The sequence below is a fragment of the Melanerpes formicivorus genome, unplaced genomic scaffold (genome assembly GCF_026170545.1).
Source record: "Melanerpes formicivorus ecotype bairdi unplaced genomic scaffold, bMelFor1.0.p_v2 SCAF_89, whole genome shotgun sequence".
Classification (NCBI taxonomy): Eukaryota; Metazoa; Chordata; class Aves; order Piciformes; family Picidae; genus Melanerpes; species Melanerpes formicivorus.
This window is the reverse complement of record NW_027142441.1, coordinates 1620721-1639627: the sequence shown is the minus strand read 5'-3', so window position 1 is coordinate 1639627 and position 18907 is coordinate 1620721. Positions and strand designations below refer to the sequence as shown.

Here is an 18907-nt window from a genome sequence, read left to right as displayed (position 1 = left end):
TCAATCTGGTGTGTGTCACACAAGATGTATTTCCTTTCCTTGGAGCAGGAAGGCTTATTAACTGTGGTAATTCCTTGATGTGCTTTTATCAGAGCTTCCACAGGTGAGGGAAGTGGTTGGAGCACACACACTGACTTCTAGATCATGTCCTGCAGGGACTGTGGGTCTTTTTTCTGCCCTCTATGGCTCCAATGCCCAGGTCAGTGCCTGAGTCAAAACATAACTGCTTTGCTTTTGAGGTTCATGCCAGCAGATCTAGCTATGAAGATACCAAATCTGATGTCTCAATTCCAGTGCTTGCAAAAGGAGGCTGAGAATCACCCAGAATCATCCCCAAGGATCATCTGGTCCAACCTTTGGATGTAACAGCAGAGCTGGAATAGGCTGGCCCAGCACCCTGCCCAGCTGAGCCTTCAAACTGCCCCATGGAGGGGATTCAAGGGCAGGAAGTGCTGGCTTAGTGTAATTGAGGACAGGTACCAAAAGACAAACTTGGCTCTAGAAGGCCTGCCTGCCTTTCAGAGTATGTGCCAGGTTTCTCCTTGTTATGTCTTTAGCTGTAGTGTGCAGGGGTCTGTTATGGTGTGCAAAGCACCAGCTGTAGTCTTGAGAAGAGATGTGATGCAGTGTGCAGAGCTGCAGGAGATGCTGCCCTTTCTCCATGCCTTTGGTTACTCCCACTGAGCTCTGCTCTGCAGCTCTTACCTAGACTCTAGGCAGCTTCATCAGCCAAGGGGCTGTGTATTGGCTCAAGCTTAGCTGAGAAAAACTGATGTTGGTGAGCTCTTTGAAGGAGGAGACAAAGGCCAAGCAGGGCTAGTGAATGTCAGGGAGGTCTTGCAGGGAAAATGGCAGGAGGCATCCAAGGGTGCTTGGATGAAGGGAATCATAAACTCTGCCTATTTGCTTCTTGACTCTGGGATACCCCTTGCTGCTCATGGCTTGCATGGGTGGACACTTCCCTGGCTGATGACCAGAGCCAGAGAGCAGTGGGGAATGGGGTTAACTCCAATGGGCAGCTGTTGCCCAGGGCTCAGCGCTGGGGCCAGTTCTCTGTAGTGTCTTTATCAATGGTCTGCAGGAGGGGATTGAGGCACCCCCAGTAAGTTTGCAGATGACAGTAAGCTGGGGAGGGAGTGTGGAGCTGCTGGAGGGTAGGAAGGCTCTGCAGATAGATCTATGGCTGAGGCCAATGGTAGGAGATTCAGCAAGGCCAAGTGCTGGGTCCTGCATTTGGGTCACTGCAATCCCCTCAATGCTTGGGGCAGAGTGGCTGCAAACTGCCCAGCAGAGAAGGAGCTGGGGGTGCTGGTTGGCAGCAGCTGAAGAGGAGCCAGGGGGTGCCCAGGTGGCTGAGAAGGCCACCAGCAGCCTGGCCTGGAGCAGCAATGGTGTGGGCAGCAGGAGCAGGGCAGGGATTGTCCTCCTGTGCTGGGCACTGGGGAGGCTGCCTCTCAAATGCTGGTTCAGTTTTGAGCCCTCACTCCAGGGACCTTGAGGGCTGGAGCAGGTCCAGAGAAGGGCAACCAAGCTGGGGAAGGGTCTGGAGATCAGGGCTGGGGATGAGCAGCTGAGGGAGCTGGGGGTGTTCAGCGTGGAGGAGGCTGAGGGAGACCTCATTGCTCTCTGCAGCTCCCACAGAGGAGGCTGCAGGGAGGTGGGGGTTGGGCTCTGCTCTCAAGGAACAAGTAATAGAAGGAGAGGAAGCCATCTCAAGTTGTGCTAGGGAAGCTTTAGGTTGGGTGCTAGAAGAAACTTCTTCCCTGCAGGGGTTGTCAAAGCCTGGCAGAGGCTGCCCAGGGAGGTGGCTGAATCCCCATGCCTGGAGGTGTCTCAGAGAGGCAGAGCTGTGGTGCTGAGGGCCATGGCTTAGCCCCAGCCTTGGCAGCTTGAGAATGGTTGGACTGGCTGTTCTGAAGGGGCTTTTCCAAGCACACTGACTCTGTGCTGATCTGGGCTGTGCACCACAGCAGTGGGTGCTGTTTTCTCTCCCTTCTGTAAGCAGTGAGAAGCTTCTAAAACGCAGCTGCAAGCAGCCAGCCTTTGTGTTCTCTGTCACTCTGCTGTGGCTTGGGCAGACCGGGGGATCCCGGGCGCTGCTCTGTGCATCCACTCCAGCAGCTCAGCTTTTGCCTCCCCTGCCATCTGCTGGATGTTAGCAGGTTAGCAGGAGGTCGATGCACTTCTACACAGGTCAGGAAACAATTTCAGCACAGAAACACTCTTGCCTGGCAACGTTTTCCTGGCATGAAGTTTTGTCCCATGCAGATGGTGGCTTTTGGGATGACTGAGAAGGCAGGAAAATGTCTTTGGAGGTTGAGTCCTCATGAGCTGTTTTCTTGAGGCTTATCTCCTTCAGGTCTGCTGAAGTCAGAGCAAAGAGGTTTGCTTTGGAAAACACCAACATAAATGTCCTGAAACTGTGCCAGGGGGGGCTTAGGTTGGAGATGAGGAAAAATCTGTTTGCTGCAAGAGTGGTCAGGGCTTGGAACAGGCTGCCCAGGGAGGTGGTGGAGTCCCCAGCCCTGGAGGTAGAATACATAGAATAAACCAGGTTGGAAGAGACCTTCAAAATCATTAAGTCCAACCCATCAACCAATCCAACACCACCTAAACAACTAACCCATGGCACCAAGCACCCCATCAAGTCTCCTCCTGAACACCTCCAGTGATGGTGACTCCACCACCTCCCCAGGCAGCACATCCCAATGGGCAATCACTCTCTCTGTGTAGAACTTCTTCCTAACATCCAACCTGAACCTCCCCTGGCACAGCCTGAGACTGTGTCCTCTTGTTCTGGTGCTGGCTGCCTGGGAGAAGAGACCAACCTCTGCCTGTCTACAACCTCCCTTCAGGTAGTTGGAGAGAGCAATAAGGTCTCCCCTGAGCCTCCTCTTCTCCAGGCTAAGCAACCCCAGCTCCCTCAGCCTCTCCTCACAGGGCTGTGCTCCAGACCCCTCCCCAGCTTTCTTGCCCTTCTCTGGACACCTTCCAGCAGCTCAACATCTTTCCTAACCTAAGGAGCCCAGAACTGGACACAGGACTCAAGGTGTGGCCTAACCAGTGCAGTGTACAGGGGCAGAATGAGCTCCCTGCTCCTGCTGGCCACACTGTTCTTGATTGAGGTATTCAGCTAACATGTGGCCATGGCTCTTGGGGCTGTGGTTTGATGGCCATGGTGGTGTTAGGGTGGCGGTTGACTGGATGATCTTGGGGATCTTTCCAACCCAAACAATTCCATGACTGTGATGTTATGATTGAAAAAATTGATGGTGATGTGTTGAGTGAAATTTGCCAAGGCATGCTCTCAGGAGTATGAACTGAGATGAGTAAGTAGGATGAACTCTAAGGAGATGAGCTGAGAGATGGGGGAAAGAGATGCAGCTCTTACTTCATAGTCTGACTCAAAACCAGCAGGGCAGTTGCAGGGCAGTGATGTTAGCCTAGGGTGCATCCAGGTTACATGATACCTATCCAATAGCTAGGTCTGCTGGCATGAAGCTCAAAAGAACAGAAGCTGCTTTTTGATTCAGCCCCTGAGCTGGGCATTGGAGGCAAGAGTAGTGCTGGTGGTGGGAAGTTTGGAGAAGAGAATGGTTTCTATCATTAGGCTGCAGCTCCTCTGCTGTGGGGGACAGGCTGAAAGAACTGGGGCTGCTCAGCCTGGAGAAGAGAAGGGTCAAGGGACACCTTGCAGCTGCAGTTCAATATCTGAAGGGCACCTCCAGGAAGGCTGGGGAGGGACTGTTTAGAAGGGCCTGTGGGGATAGGGTGAGGGACAATGGCTCAAAACTGGAGCAGGGGAGGTTTAGGTTGGACATCAGGAGGAAGTTCTGCACCATGAGGGTGGGGAAATACTGGAACTGGTTGTTCAGGGATGTGGTTGAGGCTCCCTCCATGGAGACACCGGAGATCAGACCTGATGTGGACCTGTGCAGCCTGATCAGGTTGGCGGTGTCCCTGCCAAGTGCAGGGGGTTGGCCAAGATGACCTTTGAGGATCCCCTTCCAACCTGATGAAATCTGTGACTTAAAACTGACCATGAAGCTGCAACAGATCAGTCAGTGGGAGGTGCTGGAGCTCTGTCTTGTGGGCGGCTGTTGGAGCTGGGAGGTGAAGGGATGTGACTCATGCACTGACCCCTGCGTGTGTGGGCTTGTTTGTTTGCTTGTTTGTTTGTTTGTTTCCCATCCCTAATGCTTCACCTTGGATTTCCTTCATCACCTTGACACTTGTGGGTTCTTCTTTTGCTGACTTCAGGGTGTTGTTGGAGTCCCGCCGTAAGTCAAAGAAAATTACAGCAAGAGGAATCTTTGCAGGTGCCAGGGTGGTGCGAGGCGTCGACTGGCAGTGGGAAGATCAGGATGGTGGCAATGGGCGTAGAGGAAAGGTAAGGATGACACTCCCTGAAGTCAGAAGGGTCCTGGGCTGGCCTCAGTGGCCTTTCTCACTTCAGAGTGAAAACATCAGCATAAAAGCTGCGGACTGTAACTTGCTGGGCGCTCAAAAATCTTGCCCTGTAATGCTGAGGGCTCTGGGGAGAGCAGAGGCTGTGTGCTGTGACCACTTCCTGGCAGTTCAAACTTCAAGTGCCAGCACTGAAGCTCTGAGACTGCTGAGTGTGAGGGGTTTGTTCTGTTTAAGGACTGCCTGGTCACAACTCTAAGAAGACCTTGGGCACACCTGAGCGTTACTGGAGAGCTGGTGTAAAGGCACAGCTCTCAGGAGGGGCCCTTCCTGGCCACTGCTGCCCTCTCTGGCCTGAGAGCCAGCACATTTCTGTGTCTCTTGGCCTGCAGTGCTTGCACCTTGGATTTCTGTTGTCCATCTGATAATTACTGGGGTTTTCCCAGTTTAACCTTTTTGCAGGTATTGGATGTGGATCTTCCTTGGCTGGCTTAGGACGCTGAGTGGTGCTGGTGTAGCTCTAGAATGAAAGTGTTTGGGTGTGCTGGCAATTGCATGGAATGATCTGTTGCTGATCATAATCTTGGCAAATTCTCTGTTCACAGCTGACCTTTACCCTCAGGACTCATGAAGGCTTGCTGTAAGGATAGCAGCTTCATTCCATTCCCCCTAGTCCTATCACTCCCTGAGATCCTGAGCAGTCCCTCCCCAGCCTTCTTGGAGCCCCCTGCAGATCCTGGAAGGCCACAATGAGGTCACCTGGGAGCCTTCTCTTCTCCAGCCTGAACAGCCCCAACTCCTTCAGTCTGTCCTCACAGGAGAGGTGCTCCAGCCCTCTGCTCATCCTCCTGGCCCTTCTCTGGACACCTTCCAGCCCCTCCAGACCCCTCTTGTCATAGGGGCTCCAGACCTGGAGGCAGGACTCCAGGTGGGGTCTCCCCAAAGCTGAGCAGAGGGGGAGAATCACCTCCCTTGCCCTGCTGGCCACACTTCTCCTGCTGCAGCCCAGGCTCTGGTTGGCTTTCTGGGCTGCAAGTGCACCCTGAGAGCTCCTGGTGAGCTTCTCCTCCCCCAGCACCCCCAAGGCTCTCTCCTCAGGGCTGCTTTCCAGCCAGTCCCTGCCCAGCCTGCATTTGTGCCTGGGGTTGCCTCCACCCAGCTGCAGGACCCTGCCCTTGGTCTTGTTGAACCTCCTGAGGTTGGCTTGTGCCCAGCTCTGCAGCCTGTCCAGGTCCCTCTGGATGGATCCCTTCCCTCCAGCTGTCTGCTGCACCACACAGCTTGGTGTCAGCAGCAAACCTGCTGAGGCTGCACTCAGTGCCACTGTCCATGGCACCCACAAAATGCTGAACAAGCCTGGTGCCAGGAGTGATCCCTGAGGGACTCTGCTTGTCCCTGGCCTCCCCTGGGACATGGAGCCATTGACAGCCATTGATCCATTGACAGATTGTTAGCCTGTTTTATATTCTAGCCATTTTGGAAGCTTTGAGGCTTGGAAGAAGCTGGATTTGGATTAGAAATGAGGAAAGAATTCTTCACCACAAGTGTGGTGAGGCACTGGAAGGCTGTGGAGGCTCCAAGCCTTAGATGCATTGGAAGCCAGGCTGTCTGGGGCCTGAGCAAGGTGGCCTAGGAAGGGGTGGCCCTGCCTGTGGCAGGGGGTTGGAACTGGATGATCTTTAAGGTCCCTTCCAACCCAACCCATTCTGTGAATCTTTATGACTTTTGGCAGTTCCTTTGGGGATTTTAATTGAGAAGAAACGTCTTCAAGCACTGAAATAAATGTCTTTAAGCAAAGGATACTCAGAGGCAGCTTTGTTTTGCACCTTGATGATTTCCCTGTTGCTGTGAACTGGGCAAGATGCTTGGAGGTTTCTGAACCTTGGCAAAGTCAAAGTCTTAACCTGCATTGTTTCCCTTCTGCCCTAAACTTGAATCATTGCTGTGATCTGCAAGCTGGAAGCGTTGTGTAGATGCATACAGAGGTTTTTGATGAGGAAAAGCAGATGGTAGGTGCAGCAGGAGCAGCTTTTAAATGCAACAAAGAATGAAGACATTCTGGGAATTGATGATGTTAGTTTCCCCCCCCCCCCCCCCAGTGATGAATGTGTCTCCAGGATTTGGTGCATGGCCTCGTGATTTCAGCAAGTGTCTGAAAAAGTCCTTTTCACTTTCCTTCTGTTGTACCCTTGTTCAACAGGGTGCAAAGTGCCTCTGGAAGGAAAGCGTTCCCTCCTAACATAGCGCACTGCCACCAGCTAGTGCAGGTGAAAGCAGACAAATTGAAGCAATTAAAATCCTTTGCAGCCAGGTTTTGGAAGCTAAACGCTGCTTCTAGTGAGAAGGTGGCCAAGCATCAAGAAATAAATGTGTGCAGTTCAGAGGCAGTGAACAAAAGCTGTGATGAGGTCGCTCCAGCCCCTAAGGAGCAGCAGGCCTGCGGAGCAGCAGCTCAGGCTGCTGCCGCGCTGAGGCTCCCAGGGAGCTCCTGCATCAAATGGAAACCAACTTCAGAGTCGCTTCTATTGGTTTGGTAAAAGTGATGTGTCCTGAAGTATTCTGAAGGTTTTAACTTCAAATTGTGCTGCTGAGTCGGTGTCCAATCCTCTTGTTTTTCCAACGGCCCAGGTGACAGAGATCCAGGACTGGAGCGCCTCCAGCCCGCACAGCGCAGCATATGTTCTCTGGGACAATGGTGCTAAGAACCTCTACAGAGTCGGCTTTGAGGGCATGGTGAGTGGGGAAGAACACAAAGGGTGAAGCGCAGGGTGGGGGGAGGGTGGTAAGAATAACTTGTGCTTCATTATCCTGCCTTTGTCATCTCCTTTGTGGGTCTGCATGCGATTAGCCAGGTCGTGGCCATCCAGCTGTATGGCTCATGCATACCCATTAGTGAGAGAGCCTGGTCTGGGCATTTGCAAGACAGCTGAAGGACTTAAAACTAGGGGCTGGTTCCTACCAGGACTGTTTATAATGTAAATCTTTACATCCCATCCCTGGTTAGCTTAGTGCTGCTGCTGTGCTTAAACTGAAACTGAGAAGCAGCAGCTCAGTTAGGAGCCTTTCAGGGCCCCTGTTTCTTCAGCTCCTCACGTTTTGCTGTGATCACTGCAAGCTTTGCAGTTTTGCAGTGGCTGGCAACACTCAGAATCCTCTTGGCAGCAAAGTTTTTGTCAGTGGCAAGGTGTTGATAAAGCTACAACCTTAATTTGCTTTAGCAGTGAATTTTCCTTTTGAACTTCCCAGCTCCTGCAGCTGCTTCTGCAGCCTGAGGGAGAAAACGGGCCAGCCTCCAGCCTGAGTGCCTTCTGTTGTGGGGTTTTCTTATCCTAATGTGGGTCAGGAAAGGTTACTTTGATTATCCACTGTTCAGAGCATCCTAATTAGCCTTTTCTTGGCATGAGTGTTCTGTTTGATGCTGCAGAGCAAAACCATGTTAGCTTGGAAGTGTCAGCTTGTCAGGTGGGATCTCAAACAGTGGCTGGTCTGCCTCCTTTTGGGGAGGCAAATGTTTTCCCCTCATAGCCTCACTTGAAACAAAGCTGAGTTTTAGAGGATACTGAACACCACTTTTGCAGTCAGTGCGTATTTTTAGTGTCAGGCTTGAAGTGAGTAAATACCCTCAGTGCAGGCCAGCATGAGGATGCTGAGGGTGAGAACAAATCAGTATTGAACTATGTGCTTGGTGGTTCCCCTTCCAGTTCTAAAGAAAGGTAAAACAGGGGCAGTGGGAAAGTAAGTTCATAGTATCCTAGTATCAGTCAGGGTTGGAAGGGACCACAAGGATCATTCCAACCCCCCTGCCATGGGCAGGGACACCCCACACTAGATCAGGCTGCCCACAGCCTCATCCAGCCTGAGCTTAAACACCTCCAGGGACAGGGCCCCAACCACCTCCCTGGACAACCCATTGCAGGGCTTCAGCACTCTCCTGGGGAAGAACTTCCTCCTCCCCTCCAGCCTGAATCTCCCCACCTCCAGCTTCATTCCATCCCCCCTAGTCCTATCACTGCCTGAGATCCTGAGCAGTCCCTCCCCAGCCTTCCTGTAGCCCCCTTCAGATCCTGGAAGGCCACAGTGAGGTCACCTTGAGCCTTCTCTTCTCCTACACAATGTTCAACCCAAGGTTGGTATCTCCCCTCTTGTATTGGAATGTGATGCATGGGAAGGGGAAGCAATCACAAGCTCTAGATGGAAGGAGACAAAGGTCAACTGCTCCTTTCTTGGCTTTTGGTGTGGATTTAATCACTATGGTGAAGTTTGTGGCCTGCATAGTAGGAGTGCTGTGGAATCATTAAAGATTCCTTCTGGCCTCCAGGAAAGTCCATTTCAGGTAAGTTTGATTCTGTTCCCTTGTTAATGAAAAGGTATTTACTATTTGTACATCATTTCTGGTCTGCTGTGAAACTCTTGCCATGGAAGTGAGCACTGAATCAGCCACTGCAGCAGCTGGACATTGAGGTGGGTTGGGGTGACCCTGCACAGCAGATCTGTGCAGTTAGCAATGTTTGCTCAGTCCTTTAGCAACAGAGAACTGTCAAAATGTGTGTGAAAGCACCTAGGTGTGGATAGTAAGGATAATAGATCATTGAACAGTGGGCACCTGCAGCCCAGAAGGCCAGTGGCAGCCTGGGCTGCATCAGAAGCAGCCTGGCCAGCAGCTCTAGAGAGGGAATCCTGCCCCTCTGCTCTGGTGAGACTCCTGCAGTGCCTGAGTCCAGCTATGGGGCCTCCAACACAAGAGAGACAGCCTGCTGGAGAGGGTCCAGAGGAGGGCTACCAAAACCATCAGAGGGCTGGAGCACCTCTGCTGCAAGGACAGGCTGAAAGCTTTGGGGCTGTTCAGCCAGGAGAAGGCTCTGGGGAGGCCTTAGAGCTACATTGCAGTATCTGAAGGGCACCTACAGGCAGGCTGGGGAGGGACTGTTCAGAAGGGCCTGTGGTGGTAGGGCAAGGGGCAGTGGTTGAAACTGGAGCAGGATGGATTTAGGTTGGACATGAGGAGGAAGCTCTGCACAGTGAGGGTGGGGAGACACTGGAGCAGGTTGCCCAGGAATGTGGTTGAGGCTCCATCCCTGCAGGCATTCAAGATCAGCCCTGATGTGGCCCTGGGCAGCCTGATGTGGTTGGAGGTGTCCCTGCTGCCTGCAAGGGGCTGGCCAAGATGAGAGCCCCCTCCAGCCCAGTGCACTCGGTGAATATCTGTCCACATGGATCCAAAGGATCCTGTCAGGCTTCCTGTGCAGTGTTTCCTGCTTGTCAGCCACTCCTACCACCAGTTCAGCTTCAGATGCTTTATCAGGTGCAATTTTTGCTCCAGCCAGGAAGGGTTCTGGGATCTCTGGCAGGAGCAGGCCTGAACAGAGTGCTGTATTTTCTGACTTGTTAATTACTTGCTGAGTATCCCATAATGACCCTCACTGCTGTTGGTGGGCCCCTCAGTGAGGCTGACTAACAGACTGTCAGAAAGCTCATGAAAGGCTGGGGCAAACCTGGGACTTAGAAGTTGGTTCTTAATGTGCAGAGAATGTCACCAGTACTCAGAGTGCCTCTGTAAATACAGCTGGGGAGAGAGCCCTGCTTTGCAAATGAATAACTCTGGACTCAGATGCAAATGGGGCTGATTAAAGGAACACAGCTTATCATTGATAGCTGAGGGGCTGCATCTGGCCCTCAACATTAATCTATCTGGCCTGACAGCTTCGCCCCGGGAGAGCCCAGGACTGGCTGGGGCAGCAGGTGGTGGCTGGAAACTTGCATTTCCTTATGGGCAGATCCTTTGAGTTTGCCTTGCAGGTTTCTGTTGCTGTATTTCCACGTGGAGCAGCTGAGTGAAGTGCATCCTGCCTTCCTTTGTGAAGCCTGGCATTGAAACCTGGGAGCCTCTGCTGCCACGGGCCACCAGTTCCCCAGCTGAGCTGTGCTTTTGTGCTGCTGTGGGGCCGAAGGACCTGTGTGCTGCCTCTGCAGCACCGCTGGCTGCCGTGGTTATTGGCACTGCCTGCATTCCCTGGCTGTGTCTGGGTCCACTCTGTGCAATGAGACCTGAGAAGTCTGTGATTTAGCATTTGGGGCTTGGTTCCAGTTCTTATTTCTTCACATGGCACAGCTGGGGAGGTAAAGCTGGGGACTTCCCTCGGGGTTCAGTAAGCATTCTGTTCTGCTGCTGAGAGCCACAGTCATCTTCTGTAACAAGTGAACAAAGTGGTTCCAGCAGCAGGACCCGGACTCAGTGCCATTATTTAGGAGTCAGCTTTGCCCTGCCAGATTCCTTTCCTCAGCATGACCTGGCCTTGTTGTGCTGAGCTGAGCCTTGCTGCTCACGATGGAGGATCTTGCTGTCAGAGAATCAGAGACTAGTTTGGGTTGGAAGGGACCTCAAAGGTTATTTAGTTCCAACCTCCTGTCATGGGCAGGGACACAGCCTACTAAAGACCAGGTTGCTCAGGGCCCCAGCCAGCCTGGCTTTCAGCAGCTCAGGGAGGAAATGAGAAGGGCTGAAGCCCAACTAGAGCTTGATCTGGCCAGTGTGTGAGTGAGAGTAAGAACTGTTCCTGTAAATCTACCAACAACTAAAAGAGGGCCAAGGAGAGCCTCCAGCCCCTGGTGGATGCAGGGGGACAAAGGATGAGGCTGAGGTTCTTAAAACCTTTATTCAGAATAGAGTAAACCAAACCAGGTTGGAAGAGACCTTCAAGATCATCGTGTCCAACTCATCAACCAATCCAGCCCACCTAATCAACTAACCCATGGCACCAAGCACCCTATCAGGTCTCCTCCTGAACACCTCCAATGATGGTGACTCCACCACCTCCCCAGGCAGCACATCCCAATGGGCAATCACTCTCTCTGTGTAGAACTTCTTCCTAACATCCAACCTGAACCTCCCCTGGCACAGCCTGACACTGTGTCCTCTTGTTCTGGTGCTGCTTGCCTGGGAGAAGAGACCAACCCCCACCTGGCTACAACCTCCCTCCAGGGAGTTGTAGAGGGCAATAAGGTCTCCCCTGAGCCTCCTCTTCTCCAGGCTAAGCAACCCCAGCTCCCTCAGCCTCTCCTCACAGGGCTGTGCTCCAGACCCCTCCCCAGCTTTGTTGCCCTTCTCTGGACACCTTCCAGCAGCTCAACCTCCTTCCTAACCTGAGGGGCCCAGAACTGGACACAGGACTCAAGGTGTGGCCTAACCAGTGCAGTGTACAGGGGCACAATGACCTCCCTGCTCCTGCTGGCCACACTCTTCCTGATGCAGGCCAGGATGCCATTGGCCCTCCTGGCTGCCTGAGCACACTGCAGGCTCATGTTCAGCCTACCATTGACCAGCACCCCCAGGTCCCTCTCTGCCTGGCTGCTCTCCAGCCACTCTGACCTCCTTTACCTCAGCTGTTCCCTGGGGCCCCAGCCCCTGTGCTGGGAGATAGAGATGGGGAGGAGGACCAGGAGCTTATCACCACCCCTGGTACTTCACTTCAAGCTCACTTTCCTTTCTGGATCAGTGCAGCAGCCCAGTGCTGGAAGCAGAATCACAGCTGCTTACCCTGCTGCCTTGTAGCTGAACTGCAGTCAAGTACAGCTTCCTGTCCTGAAACTCCAGGATCAGGTTTGGATTGGAGTTTGGTTTTTAAGGCGTTGGCAAGCATTTAGCATGTTGATGTTAAGTTTTTCTTATCAGTGCTGTTCACAGAGATGCTGAAGGACCTTTACCCTGTGCATATCAGAGGGGTTTGGGTGCCTTAGCCTCTGCCTGTGCCTCAGCTTTTGGGTCCTCAGTTTTTTTGGTGAAAGCTTAGGTGATAAAATAAATGCTGCCTTGCTTTTCTAGGACACTTAGAAGAGTCTCTGGTTTTACTCTTCAGTGATCTTGAGTGCTGTGCTCCATTGGGGGAACCTCACTGCAGGAAAGACATTCAGGTGCTGGAGCAGGTCCAGGGAAGGGCAACCAAGGTGGGGAAGGGTCTGGAGAAGAGGGCTGGGGAGGAGCAGCTGAGGGAGCTGGGGGTGTTGAGTGTGGAGAAGAGGAGGCTGAGGGAGACCTCATTGCTCTCTGCAGCTCCCTGAGAGGAGGCTGCAGGGAGGTGGGGGTTGGGCTCTGCTCCCTAGTCTCAGGTGCTAGAAGGAGAGGAAATGGCCTGGAGTTGTGCCAGGGGAGGCTTAGGTTGGATATGAGAAGAAACTTCTTCCCTGAAAGGGTAGAACAGGCTGCCCAGGAGCTTAGCTGAATCCCCATCTCTATAGGTGTTTAAAAGATGCAGAGATGATCCCAGAAACTCCAGACCAGTCAGGCTGACCTCTGTGCCTGGCAAGGTCATGGAGCAGATCCTCCTGAAGGCTTTCCTAAGGCATATGGGAAATGAAGGGGAATGGTGATAACCAGCATGGCTTCACCAGGGGCAAGTCCTGCCTGCTGAACTTGCTGGCTGTTTCTGATGGAGCCTCAGCAAGACTGTGGATGACACCAAGCTGTGTGGCCTGGCTGACAGGCTGGAGGTGTGCCCAAGCCAACCTCATGAAGTTCAACAAGGCCAAGGGCAAGGTCCTGCAGCCAAGTCAGGGCAATCCAAGCACAGATCTGGGCTGAGTGAGGGATGGCTCAAGAGCAGCCCTGAGGGGAAGGCCTTGGGGGTGTCAGTTGGTGACAAACTCCCCAGGAGCCAGCACTGGTCCCTGGCAGCCCAGAGCCAGCTGAGTGCTGAGCTGCAGCCAGAGCAGGGAGAGCAGCAGCACAGGGAGGGGATTCTGCCCCTCTGTTCTGCTCTGCTCAGCCCCCACCTGCAGCACTGCCTCCAGCTCTGGGGCCCCCAGCACAAGAAGGACCTGGAGCTGCTGCAGAGGCTCCAGAGGAGGCCATGAGGGTGATCAGAGGGCTGCAGAACCTCCCCTGTGGGGCCAGGCTGGGAGAGTTGGGGCTGTTGAGCCTGGAGAAGAGAAGGCTCTGGGGTGACCTTAGAGCAGCCTTGCAGTACCTGAAGGGCTCCAGGAGAGCTGGGGAGGGACTTGTGACAAGGGCTGGGAGTGCCAGGATGAGGGACAATGGCTTTGAGCTGGGAGAGGAGATTGAGGCTGGAGAGGAGGAGGAAATTTAGAGTGACAGTGGTGAGAAAGTGGCACAGGTTGCATCTGGATGTGCCCTCCCTGGAGATGCTCCAGGCCAGGTGGGAGGTGTCCCTGCCCATGGCAGGGAGTGGGAACTGGATGATGTTTAAGGTCCCCTCCAACCCAACCCATTCCCTGCTTTCAGTCCTTTCGAAGGAGCACACTGCCCAGGAATCTCAGGTGTAGGGAAAACATTTGTTTAGTTCTGGTTGGCTATGCCATAACCACCAGCTGTCCTCTTGTTTCCTCCCTGCTCCCATAGATGATTCAGGCACATTGTGCAAACAGTTTCCTGTCTCCTCCCCAGCTCCTCATGCAGACAAAATGCCCTTTGTCTGCTGAGGATTGCTCCTCAAGGAGCACTGGCAGATGGTGGCTGTTTGCCTTTAGGGGTTGTGAAGGGAGTAAGCCAGAGGAAAGGAGACTTGCAGGAGCCCTGCTGGCTTGGTGAATAGGAGCTGGTTACCACCCTTGGTACTGCTGCTTCCCAGGCTCCACCAGCCAATGTCCTGAGGATGAGCTTTAGGGCTCTCTTTCAAAGGGCCATGGTTAGCTCAGCATGGTGCTGGGGGTGGGGTGGTGGTTGTTCATTTGGGGTTTTAGGTGTTCAGGGTTCTGTGTTCTGGGTGTTCTGAATTGGAAAGCCTTCATTTTGTGGAGTTTGGTTGCCAGGTTTGCTGCTCTGATTCCAAGATCTGTCTGTCAGGAAGGGCTGGGAAAAGGGGACCTGAGCTGATGGATGCAGGAAGGGCTGGGGCCCCAGCACTGTCTGCTGAGGTTGTTTCCTTGCTTGTGTCTGCAGACATTGCTTTCTTGAAGGGGAATGTAACTCCCTGGAACAGTGCAAAGCAGCTCTGTGTTACTCTGGCACCCTTCTTGGAGTTGAAAATGGCTCATCCCTTGGAGCCTTTTGTGTACTGGTCAAGGCTGTTAAAATGCTGGCCCTGGGGAGTGTTTGTGGTTATGTGCATCAGCCCTGGGTTCACAGGGCACCTCTCACCTCCCTTGCAGCTCTTCTCACTGCAGTGTGCCTCAGTTCTGGTTCTGCTGACCTCTGCTAACCTGCAGGCTCAGTCAGGACTGAAGTTGTCTCAATCTCTCTCTCTCTCTCTTTAGTCTGACCTGAAATGTGTCCAAGATGCCAAGGGAGGCTCATTCTACAGGGACCATTGTCCAGTGCTGGGTGAGTTGCAGATGCTTTACCTTACTGTGTGTTGATTGTACTTACTCTGGATTGCTCTTTCCTTTTGGAATCTCCTTGCTGGTGAGATGCAAGCAGCAGCACTTCTGTGCATTAGTGATCAGTTGTGAGACTGCCTCTGGGAATCATTCAGTCCAACCCCCCTGCCCAGGCAGGAGCATCTAGAGAAGGCCACACAGGAAGATGGCCAGCGGGGTTTTGAAAGTCTCCAGGGACTCCAGCACCTCTCTGGGCAGCCTGCTCCAGGGCTCCAGCACCCTTACACTAAAGAAGTCTCTCCTCATGTTCAGATGGAACTTCTGATCTTCAAGTTTGTGGCCAGTACCCCTTGTTTTGTCACTGAAACAAGCCTGGTCCCATCCTCCTGACAGCCACCCTTTAAGTATTGATCAGTGTTGATGAGATCTCCCTCAGTCTGCTCTCTTCTAGACTGCAAGGCCTCAGTTCTCTCTCTCTCATAAGGGAGATGTTCCAGGCCCCTCAGCATCTTTGTAGCCCTAATACCCTGGCATCCATGTGCCAAGTGGATGGCCAGGGAGCTCATCCTCGAGCTCACCAATGTGGCAGTGAACCACATCAGTACCAGGGGTGTGCTCCAACTACCCCATGGTAATTAGGTCTCTGTCCCAGTGTCTAAAAAACCTCTCTGGATTTTAATGCAAGTGTAGGTTTCAATTCACAGCATGAAGGCATCTGTGAGCTGTGCTCAGAAGGCAGAGAGAATTCTAACAGAGATGGCACACAGTGCAGCAAGAGTGGCCAGCTGAGGTAACCATCACCCACTGAGAGCAACCCAATGCAGTGGGAGGAGGAATAGAATAGAATAGACCAGACCAGGTTGTAAAAGACCTTCAAGATCATCACATCCAACCCACCTAAACAACTAAACCATGGCACCAAGCACCCCATCAAGTCTCCTCCTGAACACCTCCAGTGATGGTGACTCCACCACCTCTCCAGGCAGCCCATCCCAATGGGCAATCACTCTCTCTGTGTAGAACTTCTTCCTAACATCCAGCCTAAACCTCCCCTGGCACAGCCTGAGCCTGTGTCCTCTTGTTCTGGTGCTGGCTGCCTGGGAGAAGAGACCAACCTCCACCTGGCTCCAACCTCCCTTCAGGTAGTTGTAGAGAGCAATAAGGTCACCCCTGAGCCTCGTCTTCTCCAGGCTAAGCAACCCCAGCTCCCTCAGCCTCTCCTCACAGGGCTGTGCTCCAGGCCCATCACCAACTTTGTTGCCCTTCTCTGGACACCTTCCAGCATCTCAACATCTTTCCTAAACTGAGGAGCCCAGAACTGGACACAGGACTCAAGGTGTGGCCTCAGCAGTGCAGTGTCCAGGGGCAGAATGAAATCTTAAAGAACAGTCTCACAATATCTTTAGTGGCTCACACAGTCAAGTATGGCAGCAGCCTCAAAGCCAGCTGCATGCAGAAAACACAGACACTGGCACAGGCTGCCCAGGGAGGCTGTGGATGCCTCCTACCTGAAGGTGTGCAAAGCCAGGCTGGATGAGCAAGCTGGGCTGGTGGCAGCTGTGGAACTGAATGGTCCTTGGGGTCCCTTCCAGCCCTGAGAGTTCTGATTCTGTGACATCACTGCAGCTGGGGCAGGTTCAGAGTGGTTCTATTAGGAGGATGGTGGACATCAGAAGAGGGGAAGTTGTTGTCCCACTCTTCTCAGTGGTGATGTCTAGAAGCTATGTCTAGAATTCTGTGTCCAGTTTGTGTCATTGTCCATCTGTCTGCTCTTCCTTCCCCTTCCAGTGCTGGGAGGATGTAGAGATTCTGCTGGTGGCCTGCTAAAAGGGTTAAAAGACTGAGAGAACATGAATTGCAAGGGGGAGCAGCTGGGCTTACTTGGGCTAGGAAGGAGGTTAAGAGGTACTTGGCTAGCCACATGCAGCCACATTAAGGGTGACTGCAAATGGTGGCACCAAAGTGTCAGTAGTGGCAAATGTCAGAGAGACAAATGGTTCATGGCCCTAAAGCCACCACCTGAAGTGACTGGAGGCTCAGAGTCCTGCAATGCTTGGGGTTGGAAGGGACCTGGAAGGGATCCTGGAATGCTGCATCCAGGTCTGGGCTCCCCAGCTCAGGAGGGACAGGGATCTGCTAGGGAGAGTCCAAGGGAGGGCTGCAAGGATGCTGAAGGGACTGCAGCACTGCCTGGGGGGGAGAGGCTGAGAGCCCTGGGGCTGTTTGGTCTGGAGAGAAGACTGAGAGGGGATCTGATCAATGTCTATCAATAGCTGAGGGCTGGGGGTCAAGGAGGAAGGGACAGGGACAGGCTCTGCTCAGCTGCACCCTGGAATAGGGCAAAGGGCAATGGATGGAAACTGCAGCACAGGAGGTTCCACTTCACCATGAGGAGGAACTTCTTGCCTGTGAGGCTCCCAGAGGCCTGGAGCAGGCTGCCCAGAGAGGTTGTGGAGTCTCCTTCTCTGGAGCCTTCCCAGCCCTGTCTGGATGTGTTCCTGGGTGACCTGTGCTGGATTCTGTGCTCCTGCTCTGGCAGGGGGGTTGGACTGGAAGATCTCCACAGGTTCCTTCCAACCCCTGACATCCTGTGAGCTGTGATCATCTAGTTCTAAATCCCCTGTCCTAGAGCATGGAGACCTCCTACTAGAGCAGCTTGCTCAAGCCCCCACCCAACCTGCCTTTGAACACTGCCAGGTTTGGAACCTCCACAGCTTCTCTGGGCAACCTGTTCCAGTGCCTCACTACCCTCATGGGGAATAATTTCTTCCTAATGTCTCATCTAAATCCAACTCCTTCCAGTTTGAAGCCACCAGCCCTCATCCTGTCATTCCAGGCCTTTGTCAGAAGTCCCTCTCCAGCTGCCTTGTAGCCCCCTTCACATGCTGGAAGGCTCTGGGAGGTCTCCCTGGAGCCTTCTCTTCTCCAGGCCCCAACTCTCAGCCTCTCTTCACAGCAGAGGTTCTCCAGCCCTCAGGTTGTCTTTGTGGCCTCCTGTGAAGCTGCTCTGACAGTTCCATGGCCTTCATGTGCTGGGGGCTCCAGGGCTGGCCGCAGGACGCGAGGTGGAGTCTGGCACAGGAGGCACTTTGTGGCTGACTCTCTCAAATGTACCAGGGCTGAAAAGCTCTGCTGAAGTGTCTCACCCTGTGTGACAGCTGTCACATCCCAGTTAGAGCCCAGAGTGGGGCCTGGCACAAGTATTTGGCATTTGCCAGCTGTGTTGTTTGCCTTCAGCTCAACAAGAAAAACAGAAGTCTGTGGCCAGAGGTTCACAGAATCACAGCATGGTTTGGGTTGGAAGGGACCTCCCAAGGGCATCCAGTCCAACCCCCTGCAGTCAGCAGGGACATCCTCCACTAGATCAGGTTGCCCAGAGCCCTGCCCAGCCTCACCTGGAATAGAATCCCAGAATTGTCAAGGTTGGAAAGGACCTCAGGGACCATCCAGTTCCAACCCCCTGCCATGGGCAGGGACACCTCACACTACAGCAGGTTGCTCACAGCCACCTCCAGCCTGGCTGCAAACACCTCCAGGCAGGAGGCTTCCACCACCTCCCTGGGCAACCTGTGCCAGGCTCTCACCACCCTCATGTGGAACAACTTCTTCCTCACAGCCAATCTCAATCTCCTCACTTCTAGTTTTGCTCTTTTCCCCCTGGGAATGTCCAGGAAAGGGGCCCCAAGCACCTCCCTGGGGAGGCTGTACAGGTTCTTCTGTGCCTGTCCCCTGCCTTTCAGCACTACAGCTGGCAGAGGAGTTAACCTCCCTGAGTCGCTGGGAGCCGTGGGGCCGTGCCAGCAGCGCTGTGTGCCTTGCAGGTGAGCAGAACGGGAACAGGAACCCCGGCGGGCTGCAGATAGGTGACCTGGTGAACATCGACCTGGACCTGGAGATCGTGCAGTCGCTGCAGCACGGCCACGGGGGCTGGACCGACGGCATGTTCGAGACCCTCACCACCACCGGCACCGTCTGCGGCATCGACGAGGACCACGACATCGTCGTGCAGTACCCCAGCGGCAACAGGTCTGCCCCAGCGCCCAGCATGCAGTGCTCTGCCCTCCCCGGGTGCCTGCAGTGCCCTGCCCTCCCCGGGGGCCTGCAGCCCCTGCCCTCCCCGGGGGCCCGCAGCGCCCTCCTCTCCCCGGGGGCCTGCAGCCCCTGCCCTCCCCGGGGGCCTGCAGCCCCTGCCCTCCCCGGGGGCCTGCAGCCCCTGCCCTCCCCAGGGGCC

The 18907-nt window shown here is 53.9% G+C and overlaps 1 protein-coding gene across 3 annotated transcripts in view; it reads left to right on the top strand.

Annotated features, from left to right (window-relative positions):
- Positions 1-18907, top strand: part of MIB1 (MIB E3 ubiquitin protein ligase 1) — a 109805-nt gene that overhangs the window by 17119 nt on the left and 73779 nt on the right. For all 3 annotated transcript variants that reach the window (XM_068165496.1, XM_068165495.1, XM_068165494.1), the window contains exons 3-6: positions 4261-4390; positions 7036-7140; positions 14614-14680; positions 18498-18702. In XM_068165496.1, the coding sequence (XP_068021597.1) occupies positions 4261-4390; positions 7036-7140; positions 14614-14680; positions 18498-18702 (507 nt within the window). The remainder of the gene's footprint in view (positions 1-4260; positions 4391-7035; positions 7141-14613; positions 14681-18497; positions 18703-18907) is intronic.